The sequence below is a fragment of the Leiobunum rupestre genome, chromosome 2 (assembly GCF_980474605.1).
Source record: "Leiobunum rupestre chromosome 2, qqLeiRupe1.1.hap1, whole genome shotgun sequence".
Lineage (NCBI taxonomy): Eukaryota > Metazoa > Arthropoda > Arachnida > Opiliones > Sclerosomatidae > Leiobunum > Leiobunum rupestre.
The window spans coordinates 47308512-47332498 of record NC_143385.1 but is presented as its reverse complement, the minus strand read 5'-3'; the positions used below and the strand labels follow the sequence as shown (position 1 = coordinate 47332498).

At 36.3% G+C, this 23987-nt stretch overlaps 1 protein-coding gene across 3 annotated transcripts in view; it reads left to right on the top strand.

The window, feature by feature from the left end:
* The window catches only part of LOC149957671 (uncharacterized), a 148597-nt gene that overhangs the window by 118666 nt on the left and 5944 nt on the right, over positions 1–23987 (top strand). For all 3 annotated transcript variants that reach the window (XM_090165690.1, XM_090165691.1, XM_090165692.1), the window contains exons 4-5: positions 18233–18357; positions 23643–23710. In XM_090165690.1, the coding sequence (XP_090021816.1) occupies positions 18233–18357; positions 23643–23710 (193 nt within the window). The remainder of the gene's footprint in view (positions 1–18232; positions 18358–23642; positions 23711–23987) is intronic.

The window sequence follows — 23987 nt, the reverse complement described above, 5'->3', positions numbered from 1 at the left end:
TTGAATCAAAATGGTCGCGATGCTGACGTTACCCAGCACGTTGCAGCCGTATAGAATCATTTCCGCGTTGACCCCGAGACCGTCCTGGATTCGGACGCTACTTATTAGGTTGACCGATGACCAAAATACGGAGAATTGAACCGCGGTACACGAACAGACGACCAGCAGGTTTTTGATAATCCTGATTTTGGACGTTCGATCTTCCGTCATGACTGTCTTTTTCTAATGTTCCGAATTGATTTGAGGTACTGTTTTTATAGCGGCAGCTACACATGTTACCGAATGCAAAGTAGATGTCATTTTGTCACTCTTATGACGCGGTTGCTTTTAAATTCCTCAAATTTTGTTTGTGTTATATTAACTATCTTCAATCGTAGTCTTAAAGGGTGGGGGGTAATCTTCGTACGTAGTGTAAAGAGGGGGCAATCTTCGTTCGTAGTGTAAAGAGGGGGTAATCTTCGTACGTAGTGTAAAGAGGGGGCAATCTTCGTACGTAGTGTAAAGAGGGGGCAATCTTCGTACGTAGTGTAAAGAGGGGGCAATCTTCGTACGCAGTGTAAAGAGGGGGCAATCTTCGTACGCAGTGTAAAGAGGGGACAATCTTCGTACGTAGTGTAAAGAGGGGACAATCTTCGTACGTAGTGTAAAGAGGGGACAATCTTCGTACGTAGTGTAAAGAGGGGGCAATCTTCGTACGTAGTGTAAAGAGGGGGCAATCTTCGTACGTAGTGTAAAGAGGGGGCAATCTTCGTACGTAGTGTAAAGAGGGGGCAATCTTCGTACGTAGTGTAAAGAGGGGGCAATCTTCGTACGTAGTGTAAAGAAGGGGGTGATTTAGGAATTAGGGTTAATTCGATTGATTAATAAAAAACATGCACAAATCGGGTAATTCCTTCCGAATTCTTGTCTAGCATCTGAAATATTTATTTGACGGTGGGACGGGCAACAGCTATATGTCAACGCATTTTCAATTTAAAAAAGGCTTCAGATTGCACGATTAATTTATTCCACCGTCTATAAATTATGTTTAACTTTTGAATTAAAAATTAATTATTACGCGTTTCATAGAAAAACATGAGTTGGCTGATTTTGTACCGTTCCAAGCCTATTAGATTTTATCGCAAAACTATACAAAGATGCACCAAAATTGGTGATAACATTGTTAGTAGGATTTAAGTTTACCAGGGTTCGTACACGACCTGGAAAAGGTCAGGGAATTTGAAAATCTTTCCAAAAGGTCAGGGAATTTGAAATTTTTTCCAAAAGGTCAGGGAATTTGAAAATGTTTCCAAAAGGTCAGGGAATTTGAAAATGTTTCCAAAAGGTCAGGGAATTTGAAAATGTTTCCAAAAGGTCAGGGAATTTGAAAATGTTTCCAAAAGGTCAGGGAATTTGAAAATTATTCCAAAATGTCAGGGAAAAGATATGTAATTTTAAAATACCCAAAAAAAGAGATTTTCTCTCAAACCATTCATTTATTCTACAAAAATGGTCACGGAATATTTGGCAATTTGGTCTGGGAAATCCTGGAAATGTCAGGGAATTTTAATTAAATTTGGTACGAACCCTGTTTACGCGATAAAACTGTTTAAACCAATTGGGTTACCACAATTATTGCTTATGAGATCTACTATTTTCCAAAATGGCGTCGTATTTCAACCAGCTAGCCGTCATCAACTTATACAGAAAATATCGACAAAATCGGATAAAATATTGTAACCTCGCTCGCTTCTAGATGGCGTTATATTTTAAAAAGGGAGTGGTTTAAGTAGGAGATCGTGTTTTTGAAAATGGAATGTAGACTACGTTCTTAGTAATCCTAAAGAAGTTATTGGCGTTATAAGCCTTGTTAAAGCTATGATATTTCTATGGCCAATTTTAAATCTGTTTCATCACCGACCACCTACCACAAGAGGGACATGTATCACTGTTAGTAATTTCTATTGATTTATGTCTCGAATGTGATGCAGCTTTTTCAAGAGCGCGCCATCTCACGGCAAGTAGTCAGTTTTAAAGGTACAAAGATGTGATGATCACGCACGACAATAAAAAATGTATTATTTTTATTTCGTAAAAGAATTTTCGAGGTTGATGCCAGTCCTTCTTATGGTAGGTGGTCCGTAGTTCCATGAATTGCTGGTATTAAAACACTTAAAAAACGTACCAATTTCTGAGATAGCAGACGATTTAATCGGTCTATAGTTTACAAACTCCTTCGTAAATCTTGAAATCGTATGTAAAAACCTATTAACCTTGGACCCGATGCCCTTATGAACTTTAAAATCCCCTCTAAAAAAAACAAAGCTTTTTGGATCTTTTTCTGGGCGAAAATAAAACCCTCGAAACTGTAAATCAGCTGGGCCTTGAACCTGCTCAAGTTTTTTAAAGCGCCAGTCCGCTATTATCCCGAGAGACAGAAAAAGGGCCCCTCCAATATAATCGCTTCCACCTTATCGTGTTAGTTCAATCTAAACCTTGACGGCGATAGCGACTTTAGCGAGTCCGTCGCCACCGTAAACGGACGCTTTTTTGCGTTTCGGTCTCTTATACGTATATCCCCCTCTGTTGGCAAAAAAGTGGTATCGTCCTGAGTGGCTGGCGTTGTTGGCTTGCCTCCAACAAGGTCGAAATAGTACGCTGACCCTCTCGTTGTTAGGTGTACACTTTTTATCTTTCTTTTTTTCGCGTCTCCTAGAAGGTTATTATATAATGAAAGTATTTTTTAATGCGAGCGCTGGCTCTTTTTCCTCGTGTTTTATGTACGGTTGATGCGGAAAGTTGTTTGGCTGGGTGAAACAAATAGTGCAGCGGAACTCGCGTGAACATGATAAATTATTTGGGGCACAACTCATTTTCACTTTCGTTTGGTTTTTTTTCTTTCAAGGTTTTATTTTCGTCTCTAAATTTTTTATCTGGAAACAAACCTGTTTTTGTTGGTATTAAACGAATTATAAATTTCGTTACGACGGTCTAGACCGATTAGGGATCGTCTGCTTTTTCGACGTGGTCGCGTTGTATTATGGGATGGTCGCCATAAATGAATAACTCGGAATCCCCGATTTCGTGACAACTCTCGAGATCCGTTTCCTGTCGTGAGACGAACCGGAAACGGTGGTCACGTGAACCTCCTCCCGCGCGGCTGAATGTGTGTGTTATTCGTGGAATTCTTGTGGGTGGTCTCAGACACCGGAATATATTTTTTACTGCCCTTTCGTAGATGTCGTTTCGAAATGTTTCAGCTTCTTAACTATAATTTATGGGGTTTTTATTCCTAAAGCGGAACATTTATTTGGTTTTCTTAAGTGGTTGTTTTGAGGTTAAATTGTCTTAAGTGGTCATTTGGGGTTAGATTGCCAACCATGATCATTTTTGTTGAAATTATCTATTTTTTTAGGCTAATTTTTTTGTAATGACCATTTTAGATAAAATTGTCAATCCTTTATGGCTAGGTTGTCTAATATGGTCATTTTAGTATAAATTGCATACCATGATCATTTTAGTTTAAATTAAGACGGTCATTTTAGATTAGATTGTGTACCGTGATCATTTTAGCTTAAATTGTCTATCATTTGAGGTTTAATTTTCTGTAATGATAATTTAGGATTAGATTGTATACCGTGATCATGTTAGATCAAATTGTCTATTTTTTGAAGCTAGGTGGTCTAATGTGGCCATTTGCGGCTCAAAAGTGATCATTTTAGGTTATTGTCTAAAGTAGTCGTTTTTGGTTAAATGAAGTGGTGCTATACTTCCTATAACAACCTATATTTTGTAAACCTATCGTATATTCTTCTTTAACTTCTTGAAATGCCCCATTAAGTCCTGATTTATTCTTATTTAGCTTCTTGTTGGAAAACCATAGCTACACCCTCTTTTGGTTCCCTCAGCGCCACCTATGTTCGTTTCGGTCGCCAAACTCAATGTATTTGTATACAAATCTTATAGAATTTTCGTAGGCACTACTGCGTTGTTTAATTGGAAATTTGCGCTATAATCTTCTTTAAGAAATTTTGATCCTATATTTTCCTACATCAGGAATTTTGAGTCCTGTATAGTCTTATAAATTGACTAATCCTCTTTGCCGATAATGAATTTTAATGGGCTCCCTGGTATATTGTCTACAGTTATCATTTCAGGTTATATTGCTATATTATCTAAAGGCGTCAGTTTAGCTTAGATGATCTAAAGGCGTCAGTTTAGCTTAGATGATCTAATGGCGTCAGTTTAGCTTAGATGATCTAATGGCGTCAGTTTAGCTTAGATGATCTAATGGCGTCAGTTTAGCTTAGATGATCTAATGGCGTCAGTTTAGCTTAGATGATCTAATGGCGTCAGTTTAGCTTAGATGATCTAATGGCGTCAGTTTAGCTTAGATGATCTAATGGCGTCAGTTTAGCTTAGATGATCTAATGGCGTCAGTTTAGCTTAGATGATCTAATGGCGTCAGTTTAGCTTAGATGATCTAATGGCGTCAGTTTAGCTTAGATGATCTAATGGCGTCAGTTTAGCTTAGATGATCTAAAGGCGTCAGTTTAGCTTAGATGATCTAAAGGAATCAGTAAATTAGTTTAGATGATCTAAAGGAATCGGTAAATTAGTTTAGATGATCTGAAGGAATCGGTAAATTAGTTTAGATGATCTAAAGGAATCGGTAAATTAGTTTAAATGATCTAAAGGAATCGGTAAATTAGTTTAGATGATCTAAAGGAATCGGTAAATTAGTTTAGATGATCTAAAGGAATCGGTAAATTAGTTTAGATGATCAAAAGGAATCGGTAAATTAGTTTAGATGATCTAAAGGAATCGGTAAATTAGTTTAGATGATCTAAAGGAATCGGTAAATTAGTTTAGATGATCTAAAGGAATCGGTAAATTAGTTTAGATGATCTAAAGGAATCGGTAAATTAGTTTAGATGACCTAAAGGAATCGGTAAATTAGTTTAGATGACCTAAAGGAATCGGTAAATTAGTTTAGATGACCTAAAGGAATCGGTAAATTAGTTTAGATGACCTAAAGGAATCGGTAAATTAGTTTAGATGACCTAAAGGAATCGGTAAATTAGTTTAGATGATCTAAAGGAATCGGTAAATTAGTTTAAATGATCTAAAGGAATCGGTAAATTAGTTTAAATGATCTAAAGGAATCGGTAAATTAGTTTAAATGATCTAAAGGAATCGGTAAATTAGTTTAAATGATCTAAAGGAATCGGTAAATTAGTTTAAATGATCTAAAGGAATCGGTAAATTAGTTTAGATGATCTAAAGGAATCGGTAAATTAGTTTAGATGATCTAAAGGAATCAGTAAATTAGTTTAGATGATCTAAAGGAATCAGTAAATTAGTTCAGATTATCGAACGGTATCAATTTAGGCTTCTAAATCAAAGCTTCCAAAACAAATATTTGTATATTTTGGATGATCATTTTTGTGCAACTGTATTTAATTTCGAAATTTGACTTAGTTATTGAACCCGAATTTTTCATCCTGGCCACGCTAAAATGGAAACCGCACTCCGCGACCTTTCCACAATGATTACGCGCTCGTTTCGGGGTGTAGCATTTTTACGTTTTGTAGAATCAGCGTTTTCCATTGAGCAAAGGCTTAAATCAAAGCGTACGGGGAGAGATGGAAAGAGATATTTTTAGCCTTTGCCCATTACGAGCGTAACCTTGTTTCGGCGCTCCGCGAAGAAGAAAACTGCCCTTCGCGAGAAAATCGATTTGGGGGAAGCGAACGCTCCATCCGTGTCGACCCCCCGCGTTTCATCGCCTCTCTCTCTCTCTTTTCGATTTCTTTGACGAAGCTAGCTCTACCTAGCGTTGACGCTGATGGTTACTAACCCCGAAACCGACATTTTGCCCTGTTATTAATGAGAGACTGCGCTTTACGAGCGCGTCAAAGTGTCGCTGTCATTTTGGCCCTGTTTGATGAACGCTGGTTATTTAATAAAGTGGCGAACAACGGCTTGTGACTTATCTATACTCAGTATTCTTTTAAAATTTATGGACGAAAAATATAAACCTTGTAAATGTCATTTGCATTATGTAGTATACACATTTCTCGGACTTCAGCTTAAAGGACCTAACTTGAAATGATCGCTTTAGACGATCTTAACTGAAATGATCGCTTTGGAAAATGACCAATTTAGACGATCTCATCTGAAATGATCGCTTTGGAAAATGACCAATTTAGACGATCTCATCTGAAATGATTGCTTTGGAAAATGACCAATTTAGACGATCTCATCTGAAATGATTGCTTTGGAAAATGACCAATTTAGACGATCTCATCTGAAATGATCGCTTTGGAAAATGACCAATTTAGACGATCTCATCTGAAATGATTGCTTTGGAAAATGACCAATTTAGACGATCTCATCTGAAATGATTGCTTTGGAAAATGACCAATTTAGACGATCTCATCTGAAATGATTGCTTTGGAAAATGACCAATTTAGACGATCTCATCTGAAATGATTGCTTTGGAAAATGACCAATTTAGACGATCTCATCTGAAATGATCGCTTTGGAAAATGACCAATTTAGACGATCTCATCTGAAATGATCGCTTTGGAAAATGACCAATTTAGACGATCTCATCTGAAATGATTGCTTTGGAAAATGACCAATTTAGACGATCTCATCTGAAATGATTGCTTTGGAAAATGACCAATTTAGACGATCTCATCTGAAATGATCGCTTTGGAAAATGACCAATTTAGACGATCTCATCTGAAATGATTGCTTTGGAAAATGACCAATTTAGACGATCTCATCTGAAATGATTGCTTTGGAAAATGACCATTTTAGACGATCTCATCTGAAATGATCGCTTTGGAAAATGACCAATTTAGACGATCTCATCTGAAATGATCGCTTTGGAAAATGACCAATTTAGACGATCTCATCTGAAATGATTGCTTTGGAAAATGACCAATTTAGACGATTCATCTAAAATGACCCCTTTAAAGGGAGTATAACCTCACTTGTTTGGTAGGGTGCGCTTAGATTTTTTAAATTTCGATATTGTTTGCTTGAAAAAGCCAATTAATCTCGAAGTTACGATATTTTGGAATGAAAACTTCAAAATGTCAAAATATCGTAACTGGGCCTTTCCAATAACAAATTGATTTTTAGGTTTTAAGTGATTGTAAATAATCCATTATATTTTTTAAACCTTTTGATTTTTTTTATTTAAAAAGGCTTTAAAAAACTTCAAGGTTAATTTTCAGGAAACTTGACTTTTCAAGTTACGATGAAGTCAAGCAACAAATAAATCATTAAACTATTGACTAGTAGATCAGTCTCATTTCCCATAATTTTTATGAACCTACTGGTATATTTGAGGTTTACTAAATCAAATATAAACCAAACAAATTCGATACGTGCAAAGTTTTTGAATCTAGAATTTCGACTTGGAAATCACGTTTTTGGTAGCGAATCTAAATGGATCTTCGCGTGCAATAAAAATATATCAAAAGAGGGGAATAATCCAACTTTATTCGGCAGCACTAACCTATCTCCGGGGAGGGGGGTGGCGCGGGGAGTAGGCGGCAGCTGCGGGCAAAATCAGCGTCTCTCGAAATGCGATTAGGCCTTGGGGGAGTAAAAAGCTTCTAGCGAAAATTAGTTCTTAAAGATTCAAAGTTGCTTTTTAAGGGGGCTCTTCCCTGCTCTCGCTCGTATATGTCTTTGTGAACGCTGACGCCGCCATTACTTTTATATACTATTACGCGTCTGCCAGATTTAGTTTTGCGGCTTTTGCCGCCTCGAAAGCGATGCTGGAAATGGACCTTTTTACGCGTTTGCCAGATTGGGTTTTGCGGCGCGAAAAGCGGTGCTGGAAATAGCCCGTACTTTGTAGATAACTTTTTTCCACCTAAGCCGACAGCACTAACCTCAGATATGGGCAGCTCTTAATGCTTATGGGCTTTCTCGATAAAAATGATTGGGGGTTGGAGGTGTTTTGTAGATTTGGACATTTCGGTAAGCCGTTTTATTACCGGGAACAAAATTGTGAAAGCCTAAATGTTTAGGGTTTTAGTTACGTTTAAAAGTCAAATCGAAAACTCATCAGCTAAAACTGACGCTACGATATCTAACATAAGTATAAATTTTAAAATTGAATAATAGACAAGATACTTCATGACTAAAATTTTAATATCGTCATTTCAATTTTAAAATTTTACTTAAATAGCCCATGACTTTTAAAAATAAAACTTTTATTATTAAATTTTAAAATTTAACTGATATTATACTATTGGACCGAATCCCATTGAACCGAAAATTATTTTCGTTTATAGCCCAACATGGCGGGATTCAGTTTAATGGGAAATTTAAATCTGGTTCGTTTTCACTTCGGGTAGGTTAGTTTAGGTTGGGTTGGGTTAGGTTAGGTTGGGTTGGGTTGGGTTAGGTTAGATATGGTAGGCAACTATTTCACGTCGGGTCTTATCAAGGTTATTTTCCAAAATTAAACCCGGAAAATATCAAATTTCAAGGGAAAAAGGTCTAAAAATACACGTCGGTACGAAATAATAAATATTTAAGACATAGTTTAGTCCAAATTAGATATACTATCGTCACGTAACCTACGATATATAAATATGTATCACTAACGGTATATTGAATGAAAAACGCGGTTTTCGGTCGATTGGAATTCGGTTAAATGGTACATTCGGACGAATGGGATTTCGGTCCAATGGTCTACAATCATATTATAGCAGAGCCCCCAGAGGTCCTATAATTCCTATAAAATCCTATAATTTCAAAAATGTCCTATAACATCCTATATTTTTAGCAAAATCCCCCAAAAGTCCTATAATATCCTATAATTTTGATATTTCAAATCCAACCACTCGGTTAAATTGCTAGATTTAGCTATAGGATAAATTCCTATACCAAGTCATTCTAGTCTATACTTTGGTTATTGTTAACATGGTTAGCTACTAGTATAATTTTGTTATAAAATGGTTAAATAGTTCATATTTAAGTGAAAATCAAAGATTTATTTCTCTAAATATAGATTTTGTTTTTAAATGCATAAAGTTAGTAAATTAAATAGCATATATAGTCCTATAAAATCCTATAGTCTTGTAAAAATAGTCCTATAAAGTCCTATATTTTTAGAAATATAATCCTATTTTTCCTATAAAAAAATTGAAGATTTGAGTGGAGGCCCTGTTATAGCCATGACGTTTAGAAATAAAAAAATAAAATAAATGATGACTTAAGTATGCCGAAAAAACATTTTCTTTAATGAAACTTGTTCACGGGATATGACGTAAATTACGTCACTTCCAACTGCGTGACGAAAAACGCGCCGTCAACTGCAGTTAGTGAAGCGCTTTAATTATTGCTTTAAGTAGGTATTTTGAATTTATTTAGTTAAAATTGAATTTTAATTCGGATATTTTTTATAACTATTCTAAATTATAATACCCTTTACAAAATGTAACAAGAATAATTCAAATTGGAAATTAAATGAAAAACTATTTTTAATCAAAATCCATATATGGGGATGAAAAATGTCTGCTCCCGGTAGAAAGTTGCGAAGAAATAAATGCGATAGATTGAAACACTTCTAAAACAAGAAAGAATTCGCTCGAAACCAGCTGTAAGCGTAGAGATAAGAATAATCAACTACGATACTTCATTCTATATATGATTTGGTGTGTGTTACTTTGTGGTGGTTGGGAGGGAACGCTCTGAAAATAACTTGAGGGGGAAGGCGAATGGTGGGGGGGGGGGGGGTTGAGATCGATGGCGGCAATATTCCATTGTGTCGCGAAAGCGAGCACCCTTCAAAACCCTAACAGCCGAAATGTCGTAACTGTTCCGAAATCGAAATTTCGAAGTTTTCCTTTTAGATTTCAATAAATGCTTCTGAATCGTGGAATGCTGTATTTTATTGGTGTTAGTACAATCTGAATCGTGGTATGCTGTATTTTATTTGGGCGAGTACAAACTGAATCGTGGTATGCTGTATTTTATTTGGGCGAGTACAAACTGAATCGTGGTATGCTGTATTTTATTTGGGCGAGTACAAACTGAATCGTGGTATGCTGTATTTTATTTGGGCGAGTACAATCTGAATACGTAGTGTCGTCGTGTGATCAGTTGCACCTTAAAGTTTTTGCGTCCTTTACCACGGCGTTAACAAATAAGTCTAAATAGTCGGAAATAGTTCAGGGATTTCTAAGAATTTGTAAAAAGTTAGGAATAATAAATTTATATCTTGATTTTCTTTAGTTCAAACAAATAAAAAAAAATAAAAATTTACAAATAAAAATGGTTTAATTTGGACACCAAAAATGTCAGGGAAAATGGGAGTAAAATCTCTAAAAAGAGTCGGAAAATTGAGAAAAATCAGTTAATTTGGATCTCAAAATATTGTACCAACACCGTGAAAGATCAGTTACTATTTGAAACGATGAACAAATGGAGCTCTAGCATTCGTTTAGTATATTTTATTCAATAATAAATTTCCCGAAATTTAAAATAACCATAATTTTGTATTTTGTTTTAAAAAATTTGCAACAACATTCCCCTAAAAAATATGTGATTGGAGTTACTACGTTAAGTTTTTGAACCAAGCGTTTTGTCACAATTCGTCTACTACCGTCTGGCAAACGGGGGGTGTGGAAGGCGGTGTACGTGATGATTGTATTTTTTGGAATATATTTAAATATATTTCGGGGTTTGTCCTGGCGGCTACGATACGTACAAACTACTTTCTTTGGAGTCATTTGTTGTTCCCCGCGCGCGATACAAATTTATTCGTAATTTATCCGCGCAACGTTAATTAGGACTTGAATGGCAATGACTTTGTGATACGCCGGGGCCACGTGCAATGGTCATGGCGGAGGGAGGAGAGCCCGAACGCAACCCGGTACTGATCTCGCGCTCGTTCGTTGGCATTAGCTTCACGTACCGACTGACAGATGGCGCTGATTAAAGTAATTTGCTTTTTTCTCGTTTAATTGGTTCGCGGTACGGGAATGGAAAGTTGATTGTACATGGTTTTGACCCGCGGACTAATATATTTCGGTTTTGGAAAATCTTTCGGGGAAGATTATTGTACTCGTTTTGAAAAGTCTTAGTGCAGTGGAACTCGTGAGGTATCGTTATAGGATTGTTTTGATAGATACTACCAGGGCTGTAGTAGCCCTGATACTACTAACTTTGAACTTAAGACGATCGCATTTGATCTTAGAACAATATTAGAAACTTGTAAAATACTCTGATAAAAAACATGTCAAATAACCTTATCAGTTTACGTACAGCCACCTAGCGGTCAACGCAAAACAGTAAAATACTCTGATTAAAAACACATCAAATAACGTTTTCAGTTTACGTACAGACGAAAATCTGGCGTTGGTCCCTACGTGGCTCTACGTTAACGTAAAAATGTTAATATCGGAATGGCACGCGCTTTCCTTTGTCTGCATAGCAGCCGTCGTTGCAATTTTAGTTCGAAACAATCTGGCAGCCCTGTCGTTTCCGTTTAAAATCGTGATACATCAAAACCATCCTTCAAACTGTAATATTTCCTGCGCTAATGAATTTCTCGAGTCCGCGAGAAATGTATGGTCCTTGCTTCTTCGATAGCCATCTTGAAACGCAACCCACATTTAAAGTTTTTTGACAAGTCCTCTCACGATTCTTCGCTAGAAAAAAAAACGATTTTTAATAAAACAGGAAGTTAAAGACAGATGATAATTATTTATGACGATGGGAAACTGCCATTCAAAAGATATATTTCCAGATAAAGACATTGTTTTGTCGCGTCGCTTTTAAGCCTTGGTGTTTCGATAAAAAATAGGTTCCTAAGAGACCGAAACCAGATGTAAGACGAGTCGTCGAAATACGCCTAAATTCAACGGCTTTCTATCGCGGGGCGTGTCGCCATTGTTTCGATAAAAAAGGGGTTTTCCACTTTCGCGTATTTGTTAGGCCTTGGAAGTTGGAGAAGCCTCGGCTAAAACCTGTTGATTTTAGATAAGGCAGATGTTTTGTAAACGCCGTTAACTTTGCTTTGTCTTCAAATTACCGTCAGTAAATTGGTTTTTTTTATCTTGTATTAATTTTAGTTTGTCGTTTTAGTATTTCAAGTATAAATTTTTATTGCTATTGAATAGTTTCCGGGCTTTTGAGTAGGGAGCAAATTTTCTCGCCAAATCGTGGATAAATGCCAGTCTATCACTTCGCTAAGTTCGCTTAAAGTTGTAAAATGCAGGGCCCCCAGAGGTCCTATAATTCCTATAAAATCCTATATTTTCAAAAATATCCTATAACATCCTATATTTTTAGTAAAATCCCTAAAAAGTCCTATAAAATCCTATAATTTAGATATTTTGCCCATTTCAAATCCTGCCACTGTTGAATTGCTAGATTTAACTATAGGATAAATTCCTGTACAAAGTCACTCTAGTCAGTGGTTCCCAAAAGGTGTTCCACGGGACCCTGGGGTTCCGTGGAAAGGTCACAGGGCAGGGTTGCCACACGTCAGGGAAATCGGGGAAAAGTCAGGGAATTTAAAATGGGCCTAAAACGTCAGGGAAATGTCAGGGAATTTTAAGAATTGGTAAAAATTCAGGGAAAAGTCAGGGAATTCAATTTTATCTTGACGCTTTTTGAAGGTAATTTAACTCTATAGATCTATGACAAATTCCACGATTATCATTTATTTCCTTGAATGTTTGGCCAATTTTTTCAACATTGCAATAACCTTTTTACTGAAATGTAAGTTCATCTAAATTTATTAACTTCTGATAAAAGTAAAATATAAAAGAAAAATTTTGGCCTTAATAAGTCAGGGAAAATCTCTTAAAATGGTCAGGGAAAACAGGGAATTTGAATCTGAAAATTTTGTGGCAACCCTGCAGGGGTTCCGAGAATTCGCAGCGCGGTCATCTTTGGTCGTTTCAACAGTCTTCTAAGATAAGTAAAAAAAATGAGTTGGGGTTCCGCCAGTATTAGCTGCATAATTTAGGGTTCCATAGCAAAAAGAAATTGGGAACCGCTGCTCTAGTCTATACTTTTGTTATTGTTATCATGGTTAGCTACTAGTATATTTTTGTGATGAAATGGTCGAGCGGAAATGGTTCAATAGTTTCTATTCTTCAAGTGAAAATCAAAAATTTATTTCACTAAATATAGATTTTATTTTTTAAATGCATAAAGTTAGTAAATGAAATAGCATATTTAGTCCTATAAAATCCTATAATTTGAAAAAATAGTCCTATAAAGTAAAGTCCTATATTTTTAGAAATATAATATAATTTTAAGATTTAAGTGGGGGCCCTGAAAATTCAAAAATTCCACTGCGAAGAGATATTAACTATAGATAAAGCCTATTTTCCTGGTGGAACTGTATTGCAAAATCAATATAAAACTGCCTTCGTCCCGAACTACTTTTTTCTTACCAAAAGTCTTTCGAAAAATCCATCGGAACCAGCGTAGATACATGTTTTGAGCGAATAACAGCGAGATAGCTAAATGACTATACTACTTCTCTAGTAGTAATTCTGCTAAATTACTCGCTAACCAATAATATATTACAATTTGGTCAGATGTGTTTCCAAGTTTTCAATTCTGGTATTTCTTGGGCGTATCTTTGACTGTACAAAATGCTTACCCCTTTTAACCTTTACATAGTCTGACACCCCCCTGACCAGTTTCTCTCTACGCCACTGGTTCGAGATAGGGTAGCTATTGTGGTCTTTTGACACCATTTTAGATTTTTCAGTTTCTTGAGTGTAGTTCCATTTTAAAAGATTTGCACATGAGCAGACGGAATAAAAACCGCGTGTTACATTTTTCGCCGATGTATGTCGCCAGTGTTACCCACAATTTATGTAAATATTTCAATGCGGAGTTTAAACCTGTTTAAAGAAACGTAACTCGGCTTGCAATAAAAAAATATTAAATTATTTTTTATATTGAAAAATTAATGAAATAATAATATAAATAAAAATATTATAAATAATTACAAATAATATTATTGTACAACTGTGCCCCTACCGTAGAAATCGGAAAGTGTTTCGATTCTAGGACGATAATATATAATTCAATTTTGAAGGACCAAAGGTAAATACTGATTTAATAATATTGGAACTTCACTCAGGAGGGGAATCGTATGCTTAGTGATCGAATTTTGAGTAAACACACTACACAGAAAGTTTAATCAGAAAGCCATCAGCAGTGGCGCGCAATTTAAGTGTTCCAAGTCCCCCTCTCGTAAATTTGTTAGAGATTCGGGAATTCCAAATTTCCCGTGTTTACCTTTTTTAATGAAACCCCGAATTATTAAACTTATAATTTGTTTTCCTCAACTCGTATTGGTTAGCTTATTTCCTCGTAAGCTTCGGGGTATTATTACTAATCTCGTTCCTAGATGGCGCGTGTCATAAATATTGGATTCCGCGGGAGCTTATAACAACTGAATTTCTCAGAACTTGGGTCCAATATTTATAACTTTCCTCCAATCATGAATAATGCGAAGGATTTGCTACGTACTCCGTGCGCTAATTCAACGAAACAGATTAAATTTATAGAAATATTTCACTAGATGGTAGCACGTTTTATTATCGTTATCTCGGAAGAAGCAGAATATAGTTTTCTTTTTTTTTAACTATTTAAGGCCCTAAAACACGGTGGTGAAATGCCTAGATCCAAACAAGGTATTTTGTAATAAATTAGGGTCCTTGAATATTTTTAAAGGTTGGTTTTCATTAGGGTAAAGCTGGCGAAAAACGACGCAAAAATATATATTAGGCCTAAAGGATATTTTTGGGTCTACGCCGGTCTGAAGTTTTACCCATTGAGTTGGGAATAAATAGAGGTACAAATAAATCTGGCTAGCGCGGGACCAATTTCGTTCAATATGGAGACTTTTTAAACTATATCGTTCAACCGTGGCGGCATCTGTCTCTAGTGGTGGCAACTATATTGCAATTGAATTTTTGCGCGAATCATATAACTTTACAAAATATAGATGGCGCTACCGCCCAATTATAAAGATGAATATCGTACAGTCTTCTCAGAACAGGTCCCGCGTAACCATGGCAACCGAAATGGTAATTGTAATTCTAGCAGTATTATTCCCAATTCAATGGTTTTACCCAGAGTAAAAATCAGCCTTTAGGCTTAACTGGTTTTTGGCGTCCGACGCTTTTACCCCGAGTGAAAATCAGCCTTTATGCTTAACAAATTTTTTGCATTGGACGCTTTTCCCCGAGTGAAAATCAGCCTTTATGCTTAACAGATTTTTTGCATTGGACGCTTTTCCCCGAGTTAAAATCAGCCTTTAGGCCTTACAGATGTTTGCGTCCGACGCTTTTCCTGGAGTGAAAATCAATCTTTCGGCCTATCAGATTTTTGCGTCCGACGCTTTTCCCTCAATGAAAATCAGTTTTTAGGCCTAACCGATTTTTTGCGTCCGACGCTTTTCCCCGGGTAAAATCCGCCTTTAGGCCTAACAGATTTTTACGTCCGACGCTCGCCATCGTGACGTTTTGGCCATAGTGAAAACCAGCTCTTACCGAATTAAGATCGCTAAAAACGAATTCACAGAAAAGGAAACTGTTGAAGAGATAATATAGGCCTCGTATTTGCAGCATCTGGATGCACTATAAGTTGTAAACACGCTCCCGGTTTGGAACAAAGAGGGAGAGGTCTCTCGCGTCCTAGGCATAGAGCTATTTTATTGCTTTCACCGACTGGGCTCGCTGGTGTTCGTTTAACATTCTTCTTCCTCGGCTAATAAATTTCGCGTCCCTTTCGCTGATTGGCTCCGCTCTGGCATCGCGCGCATCAAAGGACTCGCTATCATTCCATTTACGATGACTTTTATTTACCGACGGTGTTTTTACGACGATAGTCTGTGGAAATGGTATGGTATCTTTATGTCTATCGCGCCGTCTCGGCTAACATTCAGTTCGAATGCATCAACAAAGACTAGAGTAAGCCGCTTTCAAACCGTTTTTTTCCTTTAGTTTTCCAATGGAATATTAATCATTAATTTTAAAATTTTGCTAGGTCTTATATTAATCATTTATTTAATAATAATATAATTTAACATATTTGCCGTCAGATAAAATTAGTATACACTTATGGTTATGTGTTAGGAGACGATTTTTCGATCTTGAACATACTGGCTTTAAATAGGATGTTCTGTGTTTTGTATTTTAAACTAAATCCGTATTTGAAAGCGCCATCTAGTTTTCAAAACTTTACAATCATTCAACGCCGTGCGTCTCTACTGTCGGTTAAAACTCAAGCTATACCCACAGCACCCCATGCTATTACAATAGATGTTTCTATAAAAAAAATATAAAATGTTATCATACGACACAAGACAGAGCTTTATTAGTATTCGCGACAGAAACGAGTCTAGATGGCGTAACGGCGCTAGCTGCTCCGAGGTAGAGCCTATGATCTACAGACAAATGAAAAAGTCGTAAGAACGTTTTTTCTGAAATAAACTTATTGAAATATAAGCAAAAGGATTATACTAAAATGCAAGTATCACTATTTATGAACTCAAATTTACGAATAACGACGAGGAAAAACTATTAGCGTCTGCTTTAGCCGCTACCTATCTAGGTTTCAATGGCGAACCAAAGGGGGCGTAGCGATAGTCTTCGGTCGCGAATAATCGTAGCACGCGCACTAGGAAATCCGTAATTCCTCCCTACCCTATCACGCGCTCCTAAACATTGAAACAAGAAAGCCAAGTTAGTTTAAAGAAAGTCCCATTACCATAGTTGCATTTTAAATCGCCGCTATTTGTGACCATAGCACAGGTGCAAGAGGGAAATTTCTTGTTCTTAATGTTTCTCGAAATCTAGAGCCACTTAAAGATGTAGCGAAAATGTTCTTTAAGTGTCGCTAGGCGAAACTCTCCGTAATGACAGCAGGGCTCATCCTCCAACTCGCAGTCGTTTAAATACGTTTCCCCCACGCCGCTCGTAAAATTCCTGCGCCTTCCCTATCCCCGTAAATGAATGGACTCTTCCGAAACTCGTCGATGGCGGTGGGGGGGTTGGTTTACGATTTGCCAAACGTGCACCCCCCCGCTCTCCTCTCTGTGGCAGTCAGCTGCGTCCGTGACGCCGAATGTCGTTTACCGAGTAACCGAGGGCGTTAATCTCTCGTGACGTAATCACAACATTGGGAGAGGGGATTTTCTTTCTCTTCCTTTCGCTCTCTCCAGATTGATTTTTTATTTGACCGAGTGGCGCCATCTAGACAAGATTTATGGAATCTTAATTGGCCTAAATTATATAAAACGTATTTTCATTTTATAGTTTTGATTGCCACGCTTGACGGATTAGGTTAGTCGGCGTGTCTACGCCTTTAGACGCTAGTTGTCTGAATTGTCGACGCCGATATTCTTAATTGCTTTTCAAATAATTATCCATTGCTAATGGGATGTTTGCTTGTTAGTGTAATACGTTTTGCCGAGATAAACCTAGCTTTAAAAATGCAGTAAGCTTCCAACTAAGCTGTACAGTAAGCGATCATTTGATAAAAATTCAAATAGTTACATGTAGTGTAGTCTGAAACTTTATATTTGTTAATATCGCGAGTGCTACTTTACTTATTCAGAGCTAGACTGGAGATTACTCGTCATATAAATTAAATTCTTGCCCTATAATATAAGAGGGTATGACAATGTAAATTTTAATTTTCCAAGTAAAATAATACTTTTTAGTAAAACAAAATATTTTAGTCAAAATAATTAATTAAGAAAAATAGCAATAAAATTAATATTTACTGAAAAGAATAACAATATTAAAGAAAAATATTTATAAACCACATTTTTATTTCAAGTAGGGTCAATGGAGATAAGTGTGATCAAAATATTTTTATTTTGGGAGTTTACTTGAAATTTCTCCTAAACTAAAAATAGCACGCTTTTAAGAATTGGTACCATTAATAAAATCTCTAAATACAAGTAGAATAGTATACCGTTTTTTCAAACTAAAAGTTTTAAAAACTAAATTTTAAATTAAATTAATATTGAAAATAATACAAAATGTGTATGATTAAGTATATTTCAATATCCATTCATCAAATATTTTACTATAATAATAGGGGGTGATCACACTTACTCCCTGACAGGGTTCATACACGACCTGGAAAAGTCAGGGAATTTGAAAATGTTTCCAAAAGGTCAGGGAATTTTAAAATTTCAGTTTCTCAATGCAAGTTTCTTTTTCTTTTTCAGTAAAAACTGAGGATTACTTCGATGCAGGGGTGATGGAACACGTCCGACATAATTTGATGGAAATGGAACGCAAAAGTAGTTTGGACACTATTGGAGCTTCCAGGATAGTCAACTTTCACAGCAACGTACGTTCGACATCGGCTAAATTTTTAATCTCAAATAAAAGGTCAAAAGTGACGTAATTATCCAAAAAGTATGTCCAGTGCCCCCTCATAAAAGGTGTGCTGAATTAGCGGCACTTCTTGGCTAGCGACTTTCTCTCGCTAATAAAACCTATTTCATTGACATATTTTTGGTAATAGTCACTTTTGCAAATATTTATAGACGTCGAGTTTTGAACCTTAACTTCTATTATTTATGAAACTTAACCTTAGATTTGTTACCCTTTAATACTATAATGAAGTTGCAGCTCGTATCACCGTTGAAATTATTCCACAACGAAGCCACTTCATTAATATAACCATGAGTAATGTAAAAATAAGTATGACACGTTACTATTACAAGTGATTTTAATTTATAATTGTTTTCGAACTGATTTTCTCAGTTATTACGCAATCAAGGTTTAGTTTTAGTGTCAAAAATATTCCAAAGCGAAATATACGATGATAAAATTACTTAGTTCAGTTGCAAGTCCCACTTCGGAGCTGGGCGATAGTGTTGGTGTTGAAAAAAGGTTTTATTGTCCAGACAAAATTTTCTAAGCCTACTACTCAGAGCATCCAAAATTATCATTGAAACAATAGTAAGTGTCGTACTTATTATGACGTTACTTATGATATAACTTACCCCTATGTCATAAAACACGCGAAACTAACTAACCCTATCATAAGGTTATCCCTTTAACATGGCGATCTATGTCACTACACCTTTATTTAGGGGTAATAAGTTATATTTTTATTACAAGTTGCAGCTTCAGTTAGCAATTTTTAAAGGAGCTATTAACCTCTTTGACATAAGGAAAAATTATCAAACGTACTTGATAATCTTAAAGGTTTCAAAAATAAAAATTGCTCTTTTTTTCGGTTAAATAATGTCAAATTGGCCTTTTCAGTGTATACAGAGCCACGTATCGGACAACACGAGAAGCTCATAACCCGCGGACGCTTTTGATTTAGCAGATGATGAAGTTCTCGCGTTGTCCGCTACGTGGCCTTATGTAAACTGAAGTAGATAATTATTTAATCGAAACGTAAATTTGGCTATTATATAAACACTGGTTTCGTTTCTGACGTTTTAAATTATATTTATTTGCATTAACAATCTAGTAATCGTTCTACCAAAGATAAAATAGAACTCCGTACTCTAGATTGGAATTTAGAGAGCTTCTCCGATTGACGGTTACATCACGAAGCGATTACCCACTTCGGGCACGTGACCTCCGAGAAATCGTCCTCCGTCGATCGCTGTTAGCCACTATCTATAGTTGGTTACCATGGTAACTAGGGAGCTACATTTTGCGGAGTTTCGGCAGGAAGTGGGTAAACGCTATTGGCAGTGATTTTTAACCTAGGGTACGAGGTTTATATTATCTTTGATTCTATTTACAAAGAAAAAACTACTAGCTTGTCCTTACACGAAAAATATACTTCAAACTACTATGTAGTAGAGGTTTAAAGCCCCTTTAAGAGTGTATGGGTGAATCGAAATTAGGCTTACCAAAGTGCACGAGTAATTGTCACGCATTAACTTTCATAGGTGAAGACTTACAAGATTTGCACAAAACAACCGAATGATATACTTCAAATAGTGCGAAATATTTCAGCTCTGTTATAAGTGATCAATAATAAACTTAAAAGCCTTTTCACACGAGCCAAATATGTGGCAAAATATTGACCAATACGGTTCACAAAACGAGTTGCTCTTTCCACAACTTTAAGTTGACCACGCTTGCTTTCGTTGGCCAAGTTTTGGAGAATGGCTTTTGGGGCCGAGGCTTATCTACAAATATTAAAATCTAATAATTTTCGTACACATCCTTTTGATTAGACCAAACTAAATTATATTATTATTAAATACCTTTATTAATATAAATTTACATATTTTGTTGTAGAAGAGGTATTTTTTTTAAGAATTATGAGTAATTTTCTTCGCGGTTTTCACGCGCGAAATCGAAAGCGCAACGTGCTCATCAACAACAGAGTTTCCAGGTAAAATTGATGGTATACAGCCCAATTGGAAATTAAACTTGCCCTAAAAAACGACTACCATCCAGTGGCGTAGCTGGGGGGGGGGGGGGAGCGGTCCGCCCCGGGTGCCACCCGTTTGGGCGTTATTTGGGGGTGACGTGAAAAAAATAAAAACTTACCCAAACTAGAGTCTAGTAAGTAGCACACCATGATATCCGCCCCGGGTGTCACCCATGCTAGCTATGCCACTGCTACCATCGAAAATGTTTTTTCACAAAGAGCCCAAAATTATAGGCAAATTTTCACGAAATAGTGGAAAAGTTATAGAAATAATAACTATATATATAATCAATAACAAACCAAAACATGTATAATTCTGGTTTTTGTCAGAATTGCGATCTAATTTTAGGGTAGTTTACATATTTATATAATTATTCTCTAGGCAGCCACTATTTGGTGGAAACCACAAAATTCGCCGCCGCCCTACCCTTTTCCCCCCCGCAATGAGCTTTGAAAAGGACCCCAATCGGGCTAAAAAACCGCCCAGTTGGCAATTCTGATCAACAAAGCTGTGCAAAAATGTTGCCTCGTTCATGCTATGGTTTTATGAAACGCTGTTTTAATGGCTTTAATGTTGAAAGTGCTATTTATGATCACTTCTTACGAGACTGTGTTACCTCCCAATTACTCGCAATCACCTAATATGGCAGTATTCAAGTTAATCCTAAGCTCGCTCACGACAGGATGGAAATCTATTTGACAAACTCGATTTACTTACTACAGGGTTGCCACACGTCAGGGAAATCAGGGAAAAGTCAGGGAATTTAAAAATGGGCCTAAAAAGTCAGGGAAATGTCAGGGAATTTTAAGAATTGGTAAAAATTCAGGGAAAAGTCAGGGAATTCAATTTTATCTTGGCACTTTTTGAAGGTAATTTAACTCTAGATATATGACAAATTCTACGATTATCATTTATTTCCTTGAATGTTTGGCTAATTTTTTCAACATTGCAATAACCTTTTTACTGAAATATAAGTCCATCTAAATTTATTAATTTCTGATAAAAGTAAAATATATAAGAATAATTTTGTCCTTAATAAGTTAGGGAAAATCTCTTAAAAAGGTCAGGGAAAAGTCAGGGAATTTTATCTGAAAATTTTGTGGCAACCCTGTACTATCTCTACAGTTATAATAATAAAGGCCCTATAAACCTCGTTGACGCTTGGATTTCGTAGTTCACAAGATAGTCCACAAAACGAACTTAGCGCTGTATGCAACCTCCGGTTTACGAAAGCGAGCCTATTTTTGCTCGAGATCAAAGCCAATTGAAAATTAAAATGCTCTCGTAACTGACGCTAATTTCTGCGAAATTATGACAAATTATGGCATCCAAACGTAAAATTGACTTTTATAAACAATCCAGGGTTATCTGATTGAAATCAATTTATATTTTTTATTAAATCATTGCTTTAAAGCAACAGTCGGCTCTATCATTGCCACCTGTATTATGATAAGGCCCTTGTTATTAGAGATGGCAATGAATCTCCGATTCTTTGAAGAAACGGTTTTTTTAGAGCGTGGTGCCATCTATTAATGAAAAAAGGAAGCTAGAATTGAAAATAGTGAGCCATTGTAGAGTATTATAATTAGACAACTTATACTCTACTTAGTGGACTTTAACCTAAATTATATATCCCATATAAAATATATTGTTAATAATTACTATAATTGAAGCTATCGTCAAATTTACAAACGAGCCAATCAACGCGAGGGGTACTTTTATGTCCCGCCTTTTGGGTCAAAATGTAGCGTAATCATCTTGTTTTGATTTCCACTCTAGCGACATCTGTTGAAAAAAGAGCCACTTCACGTCGAGCTGACACTTGCTTTAATAGCTTATTATACTTAAACGTATTTATGAAAAATTATATAAACAAAATTTAGATTTAAAAAATCGACAACCCTGAAGGTACTTATTTTAAATTTGAAGGACCAAACGCGTTTACACGTTACTTGGTTTTCCTCCAGTCAATAAAGAGAGATAAACTAGTAACTGGTCCTCGGTAGCTGAAACGTAGTGTTTCGTCTATGTAGGCTAGGTTTATGGGAACTTTAATGGTAGAGCAATTTGCTAAGGGTACCATTTGCCCGGTCTTGAAATTAAATGTAGGTACACTTAGCTATGGTAACTGTCGAGTTTTCAACTAGATTTTACCCTTTCAAAGATAGTTTGGCATTCTTTTTAAGCAAGACTGCATTCATAATAAATATGTATAAATATGAGTTTAATTAGCAAAACCAAAAGTTTAGAATTATGTTTCACATAAGTTCCAAATCTTGTCACATTTTTACGCCTAATAATTAGTTAAATTTAATATTTTTGATGGATCAACGAATTTCATCTTCCTGTCACCAGGCTGTAAAGAAGCTAAATACGTTTAAACAAGCCTTAGCACGTGTTTAGTAGACGAATGTTCTGTTTAGTGTCTACTCCGTTTAAGTTGCGTGTTTTTCTCGCTAGAGGCGATTATCATTTTGGATATGACGTCGCTAGTACGTCACTCTACATATAGCTAATTATTTAGACTAACCAGTTTTTTTGGTTTATACAAAGCCACAGCGACCTAAGCTAGAAGTTTAAACTTTCGTCTGCTAAGCATACGCATTGTGTTCAAATACGTCTGTTTAGAAAACGAAAATCCAGCAGTTTTTCAGCTTCTCGCGTTGGTCGCAACGTCGCTGTATGTAAACTAAAAGGGATAACTGACAAGCTTATGGAATGTAATTGTAAACTTATGGTTAAAATCCACTTTTGCGAATGAGGAAGATAACAGTGTTGCCACGGTATCGGGAATTTGATTGTGAAAAAACTGTGGCAACCCTGAATAAAAACTTGTTGATATTAACGGTAATAGTTAGTGTAGGGAGCTGTTGGCTTGCAGGGCGGGCCACCACCTTCCTACGCCTTGTAACCCGGCCACCTGAACTAAAGGCTTTAAAGGTCGCTTGATGACTTAGGCCTAAGGTGGTGCCTTGGGTACTAGCCTAGCTGATTATTATTATTAACGGCCATCTTCCTCATTAAACCAATCGAATTGTTCTTAACAATTATCTAAAATAAATATGAATAATTAATATTTAACATACCTGTGCAGTCTCGCTTTATAAAATACGGTTTTTGAAGCAAGGTATCGAAAGAAACATTATTTGAAAAAAAAATTGTTCATTGTGACACGAAAATGATGAGAATGTGGCAAAATTTAAAACTCGAGCGATTCTTGCAGGTGATAGCGAGGAGAATCGAGGAATCAGGCAAAGTAAAATTGCTTCTGCATTGGACACCGGAAGATGTGTAAGTGTTTGGAATGAATCGCGCCACGTGGCATCTACCTATCTGTCTCTCTCTCCTTTTTCTTTTTCTTTATGGAGTAAAAAATACACTGAGAAAAGACCGACTTTTTGCTACTGTAGTCTTCAGGGCCACCTATTGGCGAGTTTTTGTACCCAGGTTCGTTCACTAGGCTGGTCAGCACATGCATCTTTGTCTTTGAACGTCTTAGAGTAACTGTTCTTGACGGTAAGTCTCTGAAAACCAAGTTTTTCCCGCGATTGAGTTGACCGTTCTCAAT